Raw genomic sequence first — 20,574 nt, 5'->3', positions numbered from 1 at the left:
TCTTATCCTCTGCAGGTAAGAGGCATTCAGTAGATTCCTTGGTTCCATTAAAAGCTGTTATGCAGACAGCAATATAAAAACTTACTCTGATAAAACACAGAGCACAAAATTTCCGGGTAAAAGAAATTTCTTCCAGATTACAATAAAAACAGTGAAAAAACACATGAAAGAATTTATCCCATATTATTATATAAAATATTCACAAAAATAAAGAATTCAGAAAGCAAAACATAACACAGTAGAGAAGATAAAATAGATATAGATACCTGGAGGATCCATAAAATCAAAATGCACCAAATCGTCTATACCAAGCTTCTTGAGCTGCAATACCACAGATCCTAAGTTAGACCTCAAAATTTCAGGGTATGTGTTGTCCTGGGGGAGGGGGTAGGAAAAAAAAAAAAAAAGAAAATTATGAACACTTCCAAACACTTTAAACTATACAAACATTCAATTTTATTTTGTTTGATAGTATGGCACTTGACTACTTGTATCACCCATATATGCAATCTAGAAAAGTCATCTTACCTGCATTTCAGTTTTGTAAGCCTTCTCTGTATAAAGCCTGAAACACTTGCCTGGTCTAGTACGACCAGCACGGCCAGCTCGCTGCTGAGCAGAAGCTTTACTAATCGCAGTCACCAAGAGAGACTCCACTCTGATACGAGGATTGTATACCTATTTGAAAGGGGAATCAGAGCAGGAAAGAAGGAAAAGAATGGACACGGCTCATGGGTAAGACAACTATGTAAAAAAAATAAGAAAAAAGACCGCTTTAAACTTGGTTTCAAATGCAGCTTCTGGCTATGAAATCACAAGTTGTATGTATCTGAAGGGGGAGGGGGGAAATTGGCTAGAAAAGCCTTTGGATCAGTGACAGAAAGCTTCAAATACAACTGCCTAGAGAACAGCATTTACTTTTTATTCATTTGTAAAAACAACTCCTGCCAGGCTCCCTGTCCTCCTTAAATGTGTGTATTTTTAGATAAGATTTCCATGGCAGAAGGAATGTGTCCAATGTGTTCTATAGAGTGCTAAACACACTCTTGATGCTCAAATAATTCTATGGAAAAAAGTTGTCTTGATACAATTATAAGGTTGAATAATCATGTTCTAGAGGTCAGAAAAATCTAACATCAAGGTTGAATGCAACTCTAAAAAGTGAGACTGATGACAGCAAGGCTGTATTTCAAGGGTATGTGCAGACTATCACAGTACAAAATATATGCTGGAATTTACTGTAAAGTTTCCATTGCACACAAACATCAGCCTTGCCAACTCATTAGGGCTCATGCAAAAGAATATACTGTAAAAAAAAAAAAAAGAGTAATTCAGTCAGTTTCAGTTTAGTATGTTTTGGTCCACGTTTTAACACCCTCCTGGTGTGAACAGGTATAACACATGTACAAAAACTTTATTTTTTATTGCAGAAAGTATTCTTCCAGTACCAGAACTACTTGTGAAAAAACAACAGCCTAAACAGTGACTGAAACTTGTGTATGAAGATTCATCAATGGTGCTCACATTCTGCTGTATCTCTCATTCTGCAAAAGTTTAAAAGGTTGACAATGTGTATGAGTATTAAAGGAAAAGACTAAGAAACCAAGTTATAACGACAGTTAATAGTTAATCTTAATTTAGTTTTTTTCCCCTAAGAGATTTGTATTTTATTCTTTCTTTAGTTATTAGGTTGACTGTAGGTAAGCTACTCCAGTTCCTCTGAACATCCCATAACATTAAGCACAATACAAGCTTGATGACAATCTTTAGAGCTGCAACAGTTTATCATAAATACTGAAAACAAACAGTACTACCCTAGGTATCATTTCTCTTTCCTCATTTTAGTGCTGGAGTTTTCTATGTTAACATGATTTAGAAAGAAGTGGCTTCTAGCACCAGTTTTACTTACTTTCATACAATTTTTTTGTTTTTACTTGAGCATCCTCAAGCACAGACACAGCACAAAGCCACCCTTCCTAAAGTATTTAGGAAATCTATATTCCAGGCCTAATTCAAAATCCTCACTCTTCAATTTTTTGAAAACAAAATTCTTCTGCACTGCACTGTTTTGGACTACTCTAGACACCTAAAGTTTGCAGACTAAGTCCAAACCTACCTACCTTAAGTTAAAAACAAAACAAAAACATCACCACCAAGGTCAAGATTTCAACTGGGAAAGACTGATACCAGTGTTTACAAAGGGAAGAGTTACCCGAGCACAACAGATTCCAGTATCTTTCCTACTATAAAGAGAAAACAAATTACCTTCTGTTTTGCAAAGCCAGGATCAATCACAAACACGACACCATCTATTGTTAATGATGTCTCAGCAATATTAGTGGACACAACCACCTGTTGAAAAATAAAACAGTAAATGTAACTACTTTGTCCTGAAGATGAAGAGCTCTAATTCTGTCTCTGCACGAAGAACATTTAGCAAACTTTTCTTCATTTAATCAATAACCACCAGAGCTGTGCTCCAGTACTTTTACAGGACAATCTGAAGTCAATCAGATGAACTTCTGCTGAAATCTGAGCAATCTTTGCCCACTATTAACAATACAACAAACATTAGTTTCAAAAAAAAAACCACACCAGAAGAGCAAATATTTTACTTACAAAACCACTAGGCAAAATTTTTCTCACATCTCTGGTACAAAATGGTAAATTACACTGAATCCCTTTAACATCATCTGTTAACACCAGCTTTCTAAACTTTTTTTAAAAAATCTAAACAGGGCAAACTGATTAAATGGACGGTCATGTAACTGTACCAGCACAGTATGTTCTTTTACTTTGTTTGGAATAAAGCAGTTATCAATACATTCCAGATAAAATCCTGAACGATATATATTTAATTTCAACTTCCACCTTTTTAAATTACCAGACATTTAAACACCTTTACATGTATTTAAGGTTACATTCTTAAATTTCTATAAAATTTCTGCAGGTGAAATCTCATGCAAAAATTAAACCAAAGATGATACCAGAATTCTAAGGCTCGATTCACAATCATCTAAATTTTACGTCCAGAGACGCGGTGTAACAGTCTATAGATATCACTATTTCTCATCCCAATAGCAATCACTTTAAATCATAGGTTATTAACAAGTTTAATCAGCTACCTCAGAGAAGACCCAAATCCCATTCAACACTTCATCTAAACTAGTTACCTTTCACCTCTTACTTTCTGAGCATTCTGTCATCATCTGTTTTCAGTTTAGCAATTAGAATTTGAGAGATCCCCAACAATTTGCTCAGAATTACAAGGAAGCCAGTGGCTGGACCAGACTCATAATCCTGCTGATTTCTCTTTCCTCCTGATTGATCACTTCACCAGTCAAGCTAATTATTACTCTCAGGTTGTCTCTTCTTAAGTAGACTCAAGGTCTAAGCTTGCCCAAATACTACTATATATTAAAAGCAATATTTCAGCAGAAAAAAAAATTGAAATTAATTTGGAATTAGTGTTCCACCCTGAAAGAACATGCTACTTAGAACTCCCCAAACAAAAAAACCCATACACCTTCCATTCACAGATAACCTGCACAGATTAGTCAGAAACAAAAGCCTCAAACATCAATGTAATTAAGTGCTGAAACAAAAGCACAATACACTTTCATTACAAAATCACAAGTCATTGAATATGCAAATTAAACTAGCACTCCCATGTTAAAAGGCTAGTCAATCCGCATCCAGCTCACTGGTACAGTGTACCTTATCTAAAGAGTCTCAGCTTTTTCCAGATCTACTGATGTATAGAAGCATCCGTACCCAGAATCTCCAAATACCAATTACAGAGCAGCATCAAAAGGTTTTGGTCCTGCTTTTAATCATTAATTTCTACCAGGACACTTCAACACCAATAACCCAATACTATTGGTATGCATAGTCCACAAGGGTCCAGCAATTTAACTTGTGCTTGAATCGTACAGACCTTCCCAAAGGTAGAAGGAAAAACAGTTATTTACACACCAGATTCTGTTGTACGTGCTGATCTCATTTGTTAATGTCACACTGCTTAAAAGTCATAATCAATGAATGTAAGAACACAAGAAATTTAAGCAAAAAACTTGAGGAAATCATGTCACATCTTTCAAGCCTAAATCAAAGTATAAAAAGTTACTTGGAAATCAAACAAATGAAACAAGCACTAAACTACATAAAATAATAAATTGTACCTAATTAGCTTAACTGCAGTTTTGCAATTACTGAAATGGTTATATTCAAAATGTTTTTAAATAACAGATTAACAGGTTGATACAAAGAGTTTTAGACATTAATTTAAACATGCTACCTTGAATATTAAAATATACATAGTATCTATATATAAAGATCTCTATATGGCATATGTATTAACTAGCAATGCTTAAGACTCCTGAAACAGAAAACAGCACAAACACAGTTTGGGAAGAAGGGGTAAGATAGGAAAGGGGAGTAGAAAGGCTTTTGTTAAGTCATCTTCATCCTCCTCCACAGTGTAAGTGAAACACGCTGATTAACTAGTAAAAGCCTTTTTTTCATCTTTAATCTTAAGCTTTCTTGCAGTAATAGCTGATCTTGCCTAGCACATCTAAGGAGGACAAAAAAAGAAGTGCTAAGTTATCAAGCTACATCAGTACTAGCTGTTACCACCACTACTCCTGCAAGATGCCACAGAACTTTCAGTACCTTTTCTTTCACAAAGTTAAAGCTCAGGAGATACATATGGAGATATTGTAAGCACATCACTTAGTCTTACCATCCTACTTTACATATCTTGATTACTAACAATCAAAAACTACATTTAAACAAATTTACAATACGGACACAGTTTCACTCATCGCTAGATTTGTAATGGAGATAAAAACCAAAACATGGAAGCCAGAACATTTCAGCCAAAGCAGGCAAAGAGGAAAAGCAGTCTTCTTTTTGGTGCTTGTTTTTGCCCACAGTTGATATCCTTCCAGCATGGTTTTTTTTTCTTGTAATAAAATAGTTGCTACACTCAGTGTCTTAGGCACCAGTGCTGGCTTTGTCAGTTCAACATAATGAAAGCTACACACTGCATCTGTTATCCTCTTATCAAGAAAACCAGAAACTGCCTATTTTGAAGGGCACAGTTTTAAAAATGAGTGAAAATTTCATTAAATACGCAGCTATCACTTGTTCATCACTGAAAAGCAATTTCATTCATTTAGGTAATTCGCTAATACAATCTCGTTGCAGCATTAGTTTCATGATTTCAGATTGAATGCTTTCTGCAATCAACTTCACTAGGAAAGAGGATCACTTCACTAAATTTATTAAGTGATTTATTCTTCCAAAACACTAGGAAGTTGTCGCTAGCATTCTACATGCTGCACAAAAAAAGCAAATAATCAAGGAACAAACCCTGCCTACAGCAGATAGTATGATTCAGCTTTGACCTTCAAAATCTGAACTTTGCGATTGCTACAGTTTCTTATAGCATTAGTTTAACTTGATGAAGGTCTACTAAGACTCCTTCCAAATGTTCAGTTTTAGTGAAATAAGCACATAGTTGCCAATGTGGTTTATGCAAGCATCCAGGAACTGAACTATTAATTTTATGAAGAATATTCGCTAGTGCCATTTCAAGTTTTTCAGTTTCTCAGTCCATTTTGCCCAATGAAAGAATCTCGCTTCCCTGCTTACTACTACAGAAAACACGAACCTCTAACTTCAACGTACTTGTTTTAACTTGTACCTCCTCATAACCTTGAGAAACAGACAAAACCTGCCTAATAACATCCCTTGAAAAGATAGTCCATTTTGTTTAATAAAAAAAGCACATCTCAGAATAACTACTGGGGGAACAAAAATCTCATCCCAACCACACAAATCATGTGGTTGTCAAATTCAGTTTTTAATTCGACTTATCATATTTCTCATAAGAAACTTAAATGAATGCCATTCCCATCCAGTCAAATCAAATTATTACTAGAATATTCTGGTCTTACAGATACAAGCCAGAATTTTTAATTGTACTGAAAAACAAACTCCAAGTTATCTAAAAATTTTAATGTGATAAAATATCAGATTATTAATGCTTCATCAAAAAACCTTCTACTTGTTGCTGCCCAAATATACTTAAAACAGTTGAACCTCATATTTAATTGCTCACATAACTGAGTAGCTAATTACTGAACAGCACACTATTTACCTTTCTTCCTATTGCTCCGTTTTGCTTTTTTGGCGGGGGAGGTTCAAAAATCCTTTGCTGTTGCTGCGGAGGAAGGGTGGAATACAATGGAATGATTTTGATGTCACCAACTTCAGGGCCTAAATCATCAATTTCACGTTTTATCCTCTTGCAGGCTTCATCAATCTCCTACAAAACAGAAACGAATTTGGTTAACTGAGCTCCATGAAAAAAACACTGCATTTTATTTTAGATTGCCTTATGACAGTTATATTAAGTCTATACCCTGAAGAACAGTTACAATAACTTCTACTTTAAAAAATAAAAATAATTTAAAATAATAATAATTAAAAAATCAAGGTCCTTACTGAATTTGCAATCGAATTTCCACAATACTTCAAGATGCTTCAGCTTCTATACTCTAATGAACAGCCTAATTTGCATTCAACAGCCTTTTTCTTTTAGTCATGTTTCCTAATTAATTCTCTACAAATTGTACTAAAATTGAAATCTCTCACCCTGGAATATTAAACTGCACTCATGACCTTTTCAATTTTCACAATCTAAAAGAAATTGATGTGCAAGATATTTAAAATAAGCCAATTAAGCTTTAATGTCACGTATCACTAATGCAATTATATGGAAGATTTGCTTCATTGTACCTAATGAGAATAAACACCTTTACAGTATAAACACGGATGCTCAAAACCAAACCTCTCAATCCAGTGTTTCAGATTTTACTTTAAAATTAACTGAAATCCCATTTAAGCTTAAGACAAGTCAGTGAAATACTCTGAAGATGAGTAAGATTTTTCATGCCTTTTACACCTTAGTGTATTCTATGGTATTTGCTAGCCTACTTCCTGACTAGCTTGCCATGCAAAAAAATTCATCATAGCCCAATCATTTGTAAGTCCATTTCATTTGAAAACAACTACATTTAAGTCAGCTAGGTGACCTAAAGTTATGATAAGATTTAATGAAAATTGAAGTGCACAGAAATTTAGGTTAATGAATCATTAACTTCAACTTAAAAATTACAACAGAGCCTCCACTTCTATAACTAAGAGGCACATTTACCAACTATTGATATTCCAGCTGAAGCACTGATGAGGAAATGACATCATCATGACAAGAAGCAACAGTAGGCAAAGACAAAAAATGGCTACAACATACTCTAAGAAAAGAGGCCAGACCTCCCTTATCAGAAATAATTCACCAGCCTAAAGCTGAAGTGATGCTTAAAACCCTCAAGCAAATATGCAGAACAAGTTAATCTAAAGGCTCTGTAAAATTAGTGCTTTCAACTGTAACTGCAAGAGCAAAAGCAAGACTCCTTTTTAGAAACCATAAATTCAGACAGAACCTGGAACAAATTGGGGTCTTCCATTTGTTCTTAAAAGGACTTGTAAGTTTTCAGCACAACTGTATTGAGTATGTTTTAAAGAAGCACAGACAATACAATACTCATGTCCTGTATTGATCAGCATATATAATTAACGTAAGCACGGCAAAATGAAGGCTCTTCCTCCTTGATGTCAAAGAGCCCTTTAATAGTAAGCCTAATGCTTTCTGGCACTATCTTGCCAATATGAATGAACTGCAGATATTTACAAGAAACCTTTTAAACAAAGGTGCACTCGGCCAACAAATCCAACACACCCTTCATAAAATGTAAGGGGCACAGAAGACACTGAGCTGGAATGCCCCCTACTGGTTTATTAACAGAGAATTAATTTCTTTACACAGAAGTCAGTATCTGGTGTACTGCTGATAAACCCCTATGCATTCAGTAACAGCCTTCCAGTGAAAAGCAAAAAGCTAACTTAATTGACAGGTCATACATAGCAGCTCAGTAAATTAATACTTTAACAATATCATTTATGTAAAAAGACATGTTAAAAGTAAAAAGTTGACTAACTAGGCAGCAACACTCCCTCTCAAATTTGCACCCATTCAAAGTCTTGACAAGCTGACACTTGGGCCTGTTAAATATTTAATACAAAATTAGATAAGAAAAAAACTCCACAAACCAGATGCTAAACCAAAAACACAGCACAGACCTTAGTTCCTGATCTGAAGGTCACTACACTGTTTCATGGAATTTGAGCAGATTACACTGTATAAATGGGAAAGCTCTGATGCTGGACAGGATGCTTAATCTTCAACAGTAATGACCAGAGACTCCAGGACAGTTTTACACTTAAAAGATAGTAAAATACAAGCAAGCAGTGATAAATGAAAGCACTACACTCTTCAGGCCACATGTGTTCACAGCCACCTATCATCTTTCAGAAGAGATAAAAGTGTTCATTTCTCCCTAGAGTTTCCCAATGTAGTTTCAAAGCATCCCTAATCAGGACTCATTAAAATACTTCGACACAGTGATGACAAGTGCATATATAACCATTACTCTCTGCAGATTTGCAGAGGTAACTACAGCCCTCTCATCATAAACTACTCCTGAACAAAGGATGCAAGTCACCAAGAGCCTCTGCCACTCATCTAAAGACAGTAAAAGAGAATTCTTTAGTACTGAATTGTTTTAACGGTGGATGGGGTGGGTGGGCTGGGATAAAAAAAAAGAGGTCCTTTCATTTACCACACTGGCAGAAAATAGTATCTCTACGTCAACTGTACCCACAACCACTCTCCAATTCCAGCAGATGACTAAAACTGGTGTCCCAAAGTGCACAATCTAGAAGGAACATGTGTAGTAAGAATAGTTTGAAAGTATTAAGGATTAAGTGTTAAAAAATAATTTCTATCACACAAAAAACATTTAAGTCTGAAGATATGTAGGATACAGTTAGTTGAAGGCACAATCCTAACTTCAATCCTATGAAGATTAAGCAAATCTAATTCAATAGTCCAAATTTACTAAGTATAAATGGCTTTTTTAAAAAAACCTACATTCAAATATTTGCACACCACCTACTCCGAATCCATTACAAAACCCCTCAAAGAGGGACTATTCCATCAACCCACACATAAGAACAGGTTTTTCTTCTTGGAAGGAAAAGAGGGAAGGTAGAGTGAACTTGCCTTGCATTTAGATTATGCCTGAAAAAATTCCTCAGAGCCCTGACTATCACACAGCCTACCTGAGAGAGCAGATACCAGGGTATTGGCAGTAGGAAATAGCACAGGATCAAAGGAACCAATTAGACCCATGACTTCCCAGTGCATCAGCACAAACACCTGCTTCAGAATTAATCAAAGGAGAAAGCAGGCCTAACATGCAAAAAGTGTGAGGCTTAGGCAATGCTGAAACGACTAGGTTGAACTTGATCCTACTTCCTCATAAAACTGAAGACTTCTTAGGAGTATTATTTGAGAAATACTTCTCACTAAAATTGTAGCCAATGAAACTGCCCATCAGTGCACTCATTCTCCAACGAGCTGACTACCAAAAGGTAAACAGCAAACAGACCACAAGAAGGGAAAGGTTACAGACTAGCTAGAACACTCATTTATCTTAAGCTGCAAGTGCCACACAGACTCAACGTATCTATACTTCACAACATTTAGTCATCAGAATTGTCGCAGACAGTCTATTACGTACTTTAAAGTTTCCAAAACCTTCTTGCTTGATCCAATCAGCATGAATTAACAATATAAATACAATATAGTTCGGCTGCAACACTATGGAAACTCGAACCAAGTAGCAGTTAAGAACTCCACAGCAGTACAGTCTAAATAGTAACATGGAGTCCTCAACAGTCTTCCACACCCTCAACAGCATAGGCAACTCTCCTTGGAAAACCTCCAAAGACAGACAAGAAGCAGCAAAGAGAAAATATTTATTTTTATGGATATACTAGTGATCAAGGAAATAATGGGGTGGTGAGTATTTTTCAAATAGGAAAAACAAAGTCACCTAAACATCCAAGTGAGACAGTCAACAATTTATATTTTATATCTACAGCTAAATAAAGGTACATTTCAAAAGGAAAAGCAAGCAGCAACCAGGAAAATAATTTAATCTAATCAAGATTATTATTATTAAATCAAATTTAAGCTACTTAAAATGGTATCCCTTCCAAGAAATTGGTGTGATTAAGGCTGATTCTACACACAATCCTGAGCAGGATGCTTAGTTTTCAAACAACTGGTAGATAACAGACAGTATTTATAACACCTGTCAAATTCTGTGGATTTCATTCAGGAGCTAAAGTATCAGAAAGCAATTCTGTGACACCAAAAAGCTTCAGGATTTAAGTGGGAACTTCCATTGTGCCACAAATTTCAGCAAGACCGAAGTCTGTATGCCAACCAATGCTTAGAAGCATCTTGTTTAGAAAACAAAGCAAGAACAGGGTGCACAGTTGCCCTCTGATTTATTAGAAACAGTACTGCAGCCATCTATATTTTCAGATAACAGTAAGTAGGTTACTTATGCCTCCTGACTCTGACAGGATTTTTACTCCATCTTAACCCACTTTTCCAAAGAAAAGGCAGGCTGATGACTACTGCCTAAAAAACCCGTGGATGCAGTAATTTTTATTCCTCTCACTGAAACTGCGTTTCTGTGCAGCTAGAAATGCAAAGATCCACCAGACCAGAGGTAAACTCTGATTTTGAAGCCTACTGACAAAATGAGTCCTCAATTCTCAGCATGCCGGGATTACTACTTATGTGTCATTTTAACATCCTCTGAATGGGGACAACAACGCCTATTACTCCTATCACGCTCGCAAGGAATTAAAAGCAGAGTGCTTGCTTTATTTTCCCCTTCTCATGGCAGATCAATACATCTACGAGTGAAATTACTCAAGCTGGCACGGAGCAGAATGTTTACTCCAGCTCCAGTGAAATACAGGGAGAAAACTTACTTCCCACAAGGACAGGGCTGCGTGGTGGTTGTTCAGCCTGGAGAAGAGAAGGCCCCAGGGAGACCTTATAGCGGCCTTGCAGTACCTCAAGGGGGCTACAGGAAAGGTGAGGAGGTACCCTTGATCAGGGAGTGTGGTCACAGGAAAAGGGGTAATGGCTTTAAACTGAAAGAGGGAAGATTAAGCTCAGATGCTAGGAAGAAACTCTTTACTGTGAGGGTGGTGAGACACTGGCACAGGTTGCCCAGAGAAGCTGTGGCTGCCCCCTCCCTGGCAGTGTTCAAGGCCAGGCTGGATGGGGCTTGGAGCAACCTGGTCTAGTGGAAGGTGTCCCTGCCCATGGCAGGCGGTTGGAACTAGATGATCTTGAAGGTCCCTTCCAGCCCAAACCATTCTGTGACTTAAGTGTGTATAACTACACATACAAGTAGTCAAAAGCCAAAACCGCAGTCCTGAGTCAGACTCACTCATGAACAGCATTAAATACTATAGTAACAGGACACAAAGTTTGCATACACTTTGAAAAACATTACACATCTTACAGTATCAACAGAGAAGTACAGATCAAAAGAGCTATAGGTGCTTTTCAGGCATAAAGGAGGTATATTTAATGCTTCAGGCTGTGACCAAAATTAAGTACTTTGAAGCACTTTTAACCATTCAGCGAGATAAACATATTCAACGTCACCTGTAGATATTTCACAGCCAAAATTGCTGGACTGCAACTGTGGAAACAGACCTGTCTGCATTTACTCTTTGTATGATGAGTACTGAATGCTGCTCTCCGGTCAACAGCCTCTTCCTTTACACAGTTAAACTAACCACAGAAAGCACTAGCTGCAGGTTAGTTTCTTTAAAGCTCAATATGGTCTTTTCACGGGCTGCCCATCTTCCCATCTCTCCGTCTCATACTGCCCAGTACTGCTTGCACCCCTTGTTCCAGAACATGCAGAAAAACTACTTCAGCTAGAACCAGACACAGAGGGTAGAGCTGAATTCCTGCCCCTCTTATTTGTAGAATTAAATTCTTCTATCATCATAACAGTGCTAAAGTTTCCTTTTTATCCCTCACTGCAGAAAGTAAATATAAAACCTTCCACATTGCTTAAAGGACAGCAGGGAAGGGGGACAAAAGTAAGGTCTCCCAAGAAGCCAGTTTCTTTAACTTGACCAAAAGGATCTGGGAAGACATGATGAAAAGCTGTGAATATCTGAAACCAAGAAGGACAGAACAGATGGTTTTCCTATGGCTTAACTTCAAGAATACCACTTAGAGGACTAATGGTTAAATCCCTACTCCCCACCCCTCTTCGACCTGTATCAGTAAATACTAACAAGACTGAAAACGTGAACAGGACTTAGATTAAGTAATATTTACTAATACTATTTTTTTTCCTAGAAGATTTCACTTCTGAAGGCCTTATCACAGAAAATCTTCTATGTATCACTTTTAAAGATGGTCTGTACCAGTTTAATTTTGAAACGTGTTGGTTCCTTGGGCTCTGTGTCAGAACACACAGAGCAGAGACTCAAAGAAATGAACCACAAACCAATACCACACTAGCTGCCTCCAATACCACATCTCCACTACTTATGTTTATCATCTCACTACTCCAATACTTAATATTTCCTAGCTCTGCATCAAAAACTAAGGATTTGAACATATCATGAGCAATTCAGCTAAAAGGAGCTGTGTAAAATTAACCACAGAAGAGACTAATTTTGCTTCTTAACATGCACAGCATTTTTTTTTCTTTATCTAGTGTTGAAAAAAGAAGTCTTTATTACACTATTCAAACTGAATACTCAAGTAGAAAATCACTTCCATTTCTTTCCCCAACAGTATTTGAAGTACAAAGGTGTTCATACTGAAAGGTTACTATTAGCAGGAATAGAAATAGAAAAGGATCATAGGAACAGTTGCATATATTATTGAGTTAGTACACCGCATCTTTATGAAGCAAGTTTGTGCTGAACAAATACTGTCAAGATTCTTACACATGAAGAAACTGCACTGAATGGCAGCCAAAAACACACAAACATAAAAAGAAACCCAGGAAGACCAGCAGCAATGACGTTCACAGAATCACAGAACATCAGGTTGGAAGGGACCTCAAGGATCATCTGATCCAACCCTTCTTGGCAAAACCACAGTCTAGACGAGATGGCCCAGCACCCTGTCCAGCCAAATCTTAGAAGTGCCCCATGCTGGGGAAGCCACCACTTCCCTGGGGTGATTATTCCGATAGTTGATTATTCTTGTCATGAAAAATTTTCCTCTTGCGTCCAATCGGAATATCCACACGAGTAACTTGTGCCCATTATCCCTCCTCTTTCCATTGTGTTTTCTATGTGACTCCTCTTAAAAAAGGGAGTCTCCATTTTCTTTGTAGCCACCCTTTAAATACTGGGACATGGTGATAAGGTCTCCCCTGAGCCTTCTTTTCTCAAGGCTGAAGAAACCCACTTCTGTCAGCCTTTCTTCATACGGCAGGCTTCCCAGTCCCTTGATCACCTCTGCGGCCCTAAGTTACTAAGTTAAATTAACAATCCAATGCTAAGCTAACAATCCAATAACCTGAATTTCCCTCCCTTTTGTTTGTGTGCAGGACCCATCCTTACTGCCATGGATGAGACTTGAAATTACACTGATACTGAACAGCAGTCACCAAACAATCGACCGCAAGTTACCCTGAGCCACCAGAGTACTTCAAGTGCTGGCATTCATCCTGGCTCACAGGCCAAACTGTATATGTAAACATCCATTTAACTTGCTGGTCAGGCTCCACTCAATCTTAAGATCTAAACTGTATCTCATTATCTTTAGAAAAACTGTTTCTACAAAAAGATGGTGACTAGTGATGTCATTTTAAGCACATTTAATGGAACAATTCAAGCACTTGGCACACGGAACAGAATTCAATGATTTTGTAAACATGGTCCTTGGGAACATTACTTCAGAAACCCTTTCTTCACTTAACCCAGTATTTGAAGCACTTACAAAGAATCTCATGAGGCGAACAGAACTTCAACACCGCTCCAGTTAGAATACACTTTAAACTCTTTTGAATAGAAGATGACAGTTGTATCTACAGCAGATCAGCTGCTACGCTATACACTGTTAAGATTTCACTTCACCTTGGATAAATAAGTCAAGACGACATAACTGTTAAACTCTAAAGGAAACTAATGCCAAAAAAAGTGTAAAGCAATTTTACCTTGAGTAAAATGAGTGCACAGGTGAAAAAACCTAAATGCATAAATAAAAAGTTCTTCCCAAACCAGAAATATTTGGCAGACACCTTAACCTTCACCCTTTACTTTCAAGTTCCTGTCACAGACAGGGCCACTGTCAGCCACATCTGGCACTGACAAGAACCTTCTTGAAATTGTGGCTTTGTCCTTAAAGCTGCATGGAACCTCACTAAATTTCTCTTTCTTCCTCCAGGAATGAAAGCAAATTGCTACAAGATAAAATGAGGAATCAACAGTAAGAAAACTGGCCCTATGAGCTACACTATTGCAGGAGATGCTCCAAATACAAATTCAGAGAAACAAAACTTTGTCAAATGATGTACTTAGACAAAAAAGTCATCCACAGAACAAGCCAACACTTGACCATAACTGAAAACTACTCTGTCAACAAGTCAAAACTGAACTTGTCTCAGCATGATTTCTATACTCAGGACCTTTTTGACCTGGTCTATTTGAAATATTTAATATCGTCATCGTCTTGAATGAAGAGCAAAAAAACTTCTTCCCTTTAGCACTTTAACACAATTATTAGTCTCCTTTCAGTTTATGCTCCCCAACTCCTCAATACTTACCATGCAAGGCTAAAGAAGACAACTGTGTTCACTGCAGCCCACTACACTTACTGCCTTAACCTCACCCAATCACTACCACTGAGACTAAAAAAGTTGTCAATTTTTATTTCAATTTCCCCATAAAAAAAAGCCTCTGTCACCTTTTTTCACAGTTCTGGAGTTTACCCAGCCTGAGATGAAAAACGTGTGCCTTCAAAAATATATCCTCATTTACAAAACATTCTACCAAAACCTGAAAAATGTTTTGCAACTCTTCTCTACACCAACATCACTGAACCTTTCTGGAACAGTGACACCAGAACTTCACAGCAACATTTTTCAGTATATTTATCTACAATGAACAACAACAGCGCAGCCTGGATTCTTCCTCCTAGATGTGTAACAATGCATTTGGCCTGATGAAGAAAAGGGTACAGGGGTGGCAGAGAACACACTTTGCATTAAGTGCCTAGGTTACTAAGATATGTAAGACAGCTCTATACAGTTTCTGTGCCATTATTTCTGCCTTCCCCACCCCACAAGTTTAATCTGTAAGGATTTTACACCTACTCTCAGATTACCTATCTCAATGGAGCATGAAATCTAATACTGTTTTAGCAGAACTCCTGTAGACAATAAACCAGCTACCTCTGAGATCTGCAGGTGGCCAGTCTGAAGACATTTAAAGTCAAGTTTAACAGATGTGTACCTACACAACTAGACTACCGAATTTGTAACCTCAACGACTGAACAAGTTTGACAAAACCTACTTGTTGTAGACAAGACCTGCTGACTGAAATGTAATTCCACCTTTTCCTTGTAAACGGAATTCCCTGTCAGAGTTTCCAATTTTGCCTGTGACTTATGTCAGGAAACCTGGTTTACAGTTAGCCAAGTTATCTCAGGTTGTAACTTTTTTAATATCGGCACAAAACATGAACATTTTCATCTTCTGGATTAATCTCCCTGATATACCAGGGTGGTTTTTTGTTTATTTTTAAAATCAACAGATGAGTTCTCTTCCTTAATAGGAATGTGGGACAAGTCCTGTTCCAAAGTGTTTATTCCTAATAAATGTTGTTTTTAAAACATCCTCTTTTGTTACTAATGGACTGAAAAGCAGTTCGTGCAACGTAATCTCATATTTTTGCTTCTTTCAGGATTCAGGAAAGAAATTTTTATTGAACACTGTTTCTGCACCATTAACATTCTTATCTTCATCCAGTAGCAGGCTTATACAATTAAGACTCCTTTGGTTTCCAAGTTTATTTAAACTACTTTTCATTTTTGGGCCTGACAACACAGAATCTTCCCTAGTATCTCCAGGCTATGTCTTAACTAATCTGTACTAGTTAACTGCTACCCATGATATTGCTCATATAAAATTACTGCAGATCAGTGGGAATTGAAGGCAGTAGCCAGTAATGACCTCCATTCTGCCTTAGACCACTGCAATTACTCCTCATCTGAAGCCTCTTAAACTCAAAAGAGTTCACACTTGCATGGTTCCACCTGAAACGTCTTCCCTTTACTTAACTTTATTTGGCTTTGGAAATGCATCTTTCTGACAAGAAAATCAAATCATCCTGCATCCTGTTCATACTACAAAGCATTCCTGCCCGGCAAAAACCAATGGCAAGACTCGAGCTACTAAACCTACAGAACCCGAACCACATAGTGGTAGTGGTTCCTAGAGCACACTTTCCAGTTCTTGAGATTACAGTAGGTCCTACCACTTTACATGCAACAGTAATACACAGGTAGACTGTATTATGAGGCTCAAAGATAGGTCTCAACAGAGGCCCCAAAACATCATGAATCAAAATGGCTATAACACTTCAAAGCTTCTCTACATAAACTAAACCAGACTTCAATTTCATGCTAACTAGCTAAATTCAGACTAGCTCCAGGCAGAACCACTCCACTGCCCCTGAAAAGTATCATCCACTAATACGCAGACTACAGAACTCTATTGTCCCGGGTTACAGTGTAAAATGTGCCAAAAGGAAAAAAAAATATTCTATTACCATCTTCAGGAGCTGTTGAGACCAGGTGGGGCGGTGCTCCCTGCCTCCCCCCTCTGGACTATCTCCTGTTACTGGGCACAACAACGCCTTATCGCCTGACCCATTGATAACTCGATCCTGGACTATCTCCTGTTAATGGCCCATCAAGGAACTGCCTCACGACTCCCCATCCCATTGTGAGATGCTCCGCCCGGGGAGGGGGGGGAAGGAGCCAAGCAGTCCATGCCAAATAAAAACGGAGATTTTGAACACCCTAGCAGACTTCTTCCACTGGAGTTCCAGAGGACAAGAGCTACCTACATACCACTGGACTTTCGGAGGAAGACCAGACTCTTTTACCTGATCGCTGCTTCAACAGAACTACATCCATCGCTTCAGGAGGACTGCAGCCAGCATCTTATCAGACTGCTACTGCCACCCTAACAGGGTGTCAGGTTGTATTCCTGACTGTCAGTGTAAACCAGTGGGTTGTTTGTTTTTTCCCTGCCTTGTGTTATATATATATATATATATATATATTAGTAAAGAACTGTTATTCCTATTCCCCATATCTTTGTCTGAACACCCGTTAATTTCAAAATTATAATAATTTGAAGGGAAGGGCGTTGCACTTTCCATTTCAAGGGAGGCTCCTGCCTTCCTCCACAGACACCTGTCTTTCAAACCAAGACATCTATAGCCAAAAAAAAAAAAAAAAAAAGAGACCAGTGCAATTTTTAAGTGATTCAGTAAGGCAATACAGGGATACTGTTAGGTACATTTATGCATAATTATATCTGTACATATGAGCATGTATTATGTGCATGATTTTATTAAAAAAATCATCTATAAATACATCATGTCCTGTAAATGAACCCAGTGGAAATCAAAGAACCTGTTGATACAAAAGAACAGAGTACCTCTGTAACACTGGCTGCTACTAGACCAGGTGAGTCTAGAGCCATTTGCCAAACCCAAGCAGTACTCAGAGTTGCTAACATCTGAAGGCAGCCACCTCACCTGCCCCTCAACTCCCACAACTGTTACAACAAGTTATTTAGAGCAATACATAGCAAGTGATGTAGCAAGGACATCATTTATAATTGATAGTTAGAAGGCCAATTATTTGTTCTTCATGAAAGGCTGAAGACCAGCCTGATTTAGCATCCTGGTAAGAAAACAAAGTCTGCTGAAACAGCTGGATGGCAGTGGTCCTTTGTATTGCCACTGGTTCATTCACCCACTTGCAACAGCTGTTTCACTAATTCTCACATTTACCTGTTACATAGTCTGAACCGGAACTTCTAAGGAAGACCAAACAGGCAGATTTCAAAGCCACAATCGTTAAAGTATTTTTCCCTACCCATACTTCAACTCACAGCAACACTCCGAACAAAGACGGACAACTGTAAAGGCCAGAGTACCTGCTTTTACAGCGATAGCCATTGTTCGGGTTTTCTAAGGGGGGGACAACCTGCCAGAAGACATTTTAATCTACTGTCTTTTAAAACCTGTCTAAGAGGCAACACACCTTTATGACTGGCAAATCTACTCATGAAGCCTGTCTACTTTTAGCATCACAATCTTTTTCCCCCTTGGCATTATTATGACCATGTATGCTTAGATTAAAGACACTGAATTGTTCTGCGTCCTTTGAAGGGTATTTCTTCAAGAGGAGTGAGTGCAAGAAAAGTGAGTCAGAAAAACTTTTTTGCTACCTGCATTCCTACTCCTACAAAAAAAAATATATTCATTTTAGGTTGACACAGTCAAGTAAAACTTTCACAGTGCCTATAGCTTTTTTAAGTCTTCTCCGTCTCAGTCTACTAATAGGGACACTCAAAAGAGCTTCAAAGCAACAGAACAGGACTAAAAAAATAAATCCTCAGTTTATTTCAAGCAAATGATTTAAGATTTCCAGGAAATCCTTGTTTCCTGATGTAGTTTAGCTTAAGTGCTTTTGTACAATCCTCTTTTGCAAGGCAGAGTCTATTTGAGACACAACACCCCATATTTGTGGTACAGAAACTACAATCTAAAACTCAAAAGCCATTCATAAAAAACAAAACCCAAATATTATTAAAACTACTGCTGATAGCTAAGTAGCAGAACCAAAGTGTTACTCTTCAAATAAGTTGCACAATACACACTCAGAAGTGCACAGAACTACACTTTCAGTAAAAACATGGGTGCTACCAGGTACCCAGAACTTTCAATTTCACATCAGTACAAACCTAGGGTTCATACTCTAGGTTTCTATTTCAGAAGTACATGAGTAAGATGAGAATTTCCATGTCAGAGAGGGCTTTCATAGCATAAACATATTGATGCATACAATGATAACTACGGACCTGAAGTGTATGGCAGGTAGAAAACCTCAGGTCATTCAAGTGAAACTAGAAAAGCAAACTAAACATTTCAGTCTACACAAGCCACTAAAAACAGTTTCTGTATGGAATGATGGGGAAAAAAAAGGGAAGAAAGTACCTCCTGTCCAGTAAGAAAGAGTAAAAGATCTCCTTCCTCTTCTTCACACATGTGAATCTGGATCACTGTTCGAATGGCAGCCTCAAGGTAGTCCCTTTCTGGTTCTGGAGTATAGAATATCTCCACAGGATGGGTGCGACCCGGGATAGTTAGAAGAGGACAGTTATCAAAATAGATCTGAAACTTGCCAGCATCTAAAGTAGCACTCATAACTATAACCTGTAGGTTTGAAGGACAAAAGAAGTTACTCCAAAGGTTAACAAGAGTTTGTGAAATGTTACATGCACACAACATGGAATACTGAGAAACTAAACTCAACTGCTGACCACGATTTCAGCATGATTTTATCACCTGAATACAGCACCCTTGTTACAAAGGACCAAAAAAATTCCTATTCAAATGTGGAAAGGTTCAGCAACAGTTACGTTGTTTCTACTATTTTCCTCAACACAAACTGCATTAAGAATTTCCTAGGGTTATCTTTCCAATACAGATTAACATTAGATAAAACCAGCTCATCTACTTTAGTTGTTATAAAAATCAGCTAATGGTAAGCACACAGGTACCTTACTCGGAAAGCCCAAAACTAGAAAGGAGATGCTGCAGGGCTTCATCATTACTGACCTTCAAATCAGATCTTTGTCTTACAACTTCCTTCAGAACTCCCATCAAAATATCAGTAGCCAGTGTTCTCTCGTGGGCCTCATCAAGAATTATAACACCATAGCGCTCCAGCAAAGGATCATTCATTGCTTCACGAAGTAACATACCATCAGTCATATACCTGAGCACAAACAAAACCAATTTCAACTCATATTTTATTTAGTAGGTCTGATACAAATTCCTCTTCTGTATCATTCGCTAGGTTGCTTGAACTAAGCTTTTAATCAACATTTTTAGCACAGAAACATCAGTAAGCTATTCCCAACAAGGTAAGAAGCCCATTTTAGTTTTCAAATAGAAATACTGCAGAGTGCAAGTGAAATCTGGGAGTACAGGGGGAAGCTTAAAAAAAGGGGGGGGAAGGAGAAACAAGGTTTAGCAACATTGTTTGTAGATTATTGCTGGCAGACTTCAAGGTCTACAATCAGAGAAAGGAAAAGAAAGGGAACACACTCTGAAATACTAGAAATATCATTTCTGCAGTTGTTTCTCCCCTTCTCTGTTTGCAGATCATCTGTTCATTTTTTGCTTTTCAGTCTCGGTTAAATTTCCTTTTACACATTAACTTTACTCCCAGCCTTCAACTACTTGTATGAGCAAAACAGAAGACATCTTTTAACAGAAAAGCACTAGCC

General features: G+C 37.8%; 1 protein-coding gene across 1 annotated transcript in view; it reads right to left on the bottom strand.

Annotated features, from left to right (window-relative positions):
* The window catches only part of DHX15 (DEAH-box helicase 15), a 47,915-nt gene that overhangs the window by 15,712 nt on the left and 11,629 nt on the right, over window positions 1-20,574 (bottom strand). Inside the window, exons 4-9 of the mRNA XM_086464660.1 lie at window positions 19,901-20,060; window positions 19,277-19,495; window positions 6,164-6,331; window positions 2,266-2,352; window positions 529-678; window positions 267-375 (exon numbers count right to left, since the gene is read on the bottom strand). Coding sequence (XP_086320786.1) covers window positions 267-375; window positions 529-678; window positions 2,266-2,352; window positions 6,164-6,331; window positions 19,277-19,495; window positions 19,901-20,060 — 893 coding nt within the window. The remainder of the gene's footprint in view (window positions 1-266; window positions 376-528; window positions 679-2,265; window positions 2,353-6,163; window positions 6,332-19,276; window positions 19,496-19,900; window positions 20,061-20,574) is intronic.

The sequence above is a fragment of the Leptosomus discolor genome, chromosome 4, assembly GCF_034619465.1.
Source record: "Leptosomus discolor isolate bLepDis1 chromosome 4, bLepDis1.hap2, whole genome shotgun sequence".
In the NCBI taxonomy this organism is placed as follows: domain Eukaryota; kingdom Metazoa; phylum Chordata; class Aves; order Leptosomiformes; family Leptosomidae; genus Leptosomus; species Leptosomus discolor.
Note: the sequence above shows the minus strand (reverse complement) of the source record. Positions and strands in the feature narration are given on the sequence as shown.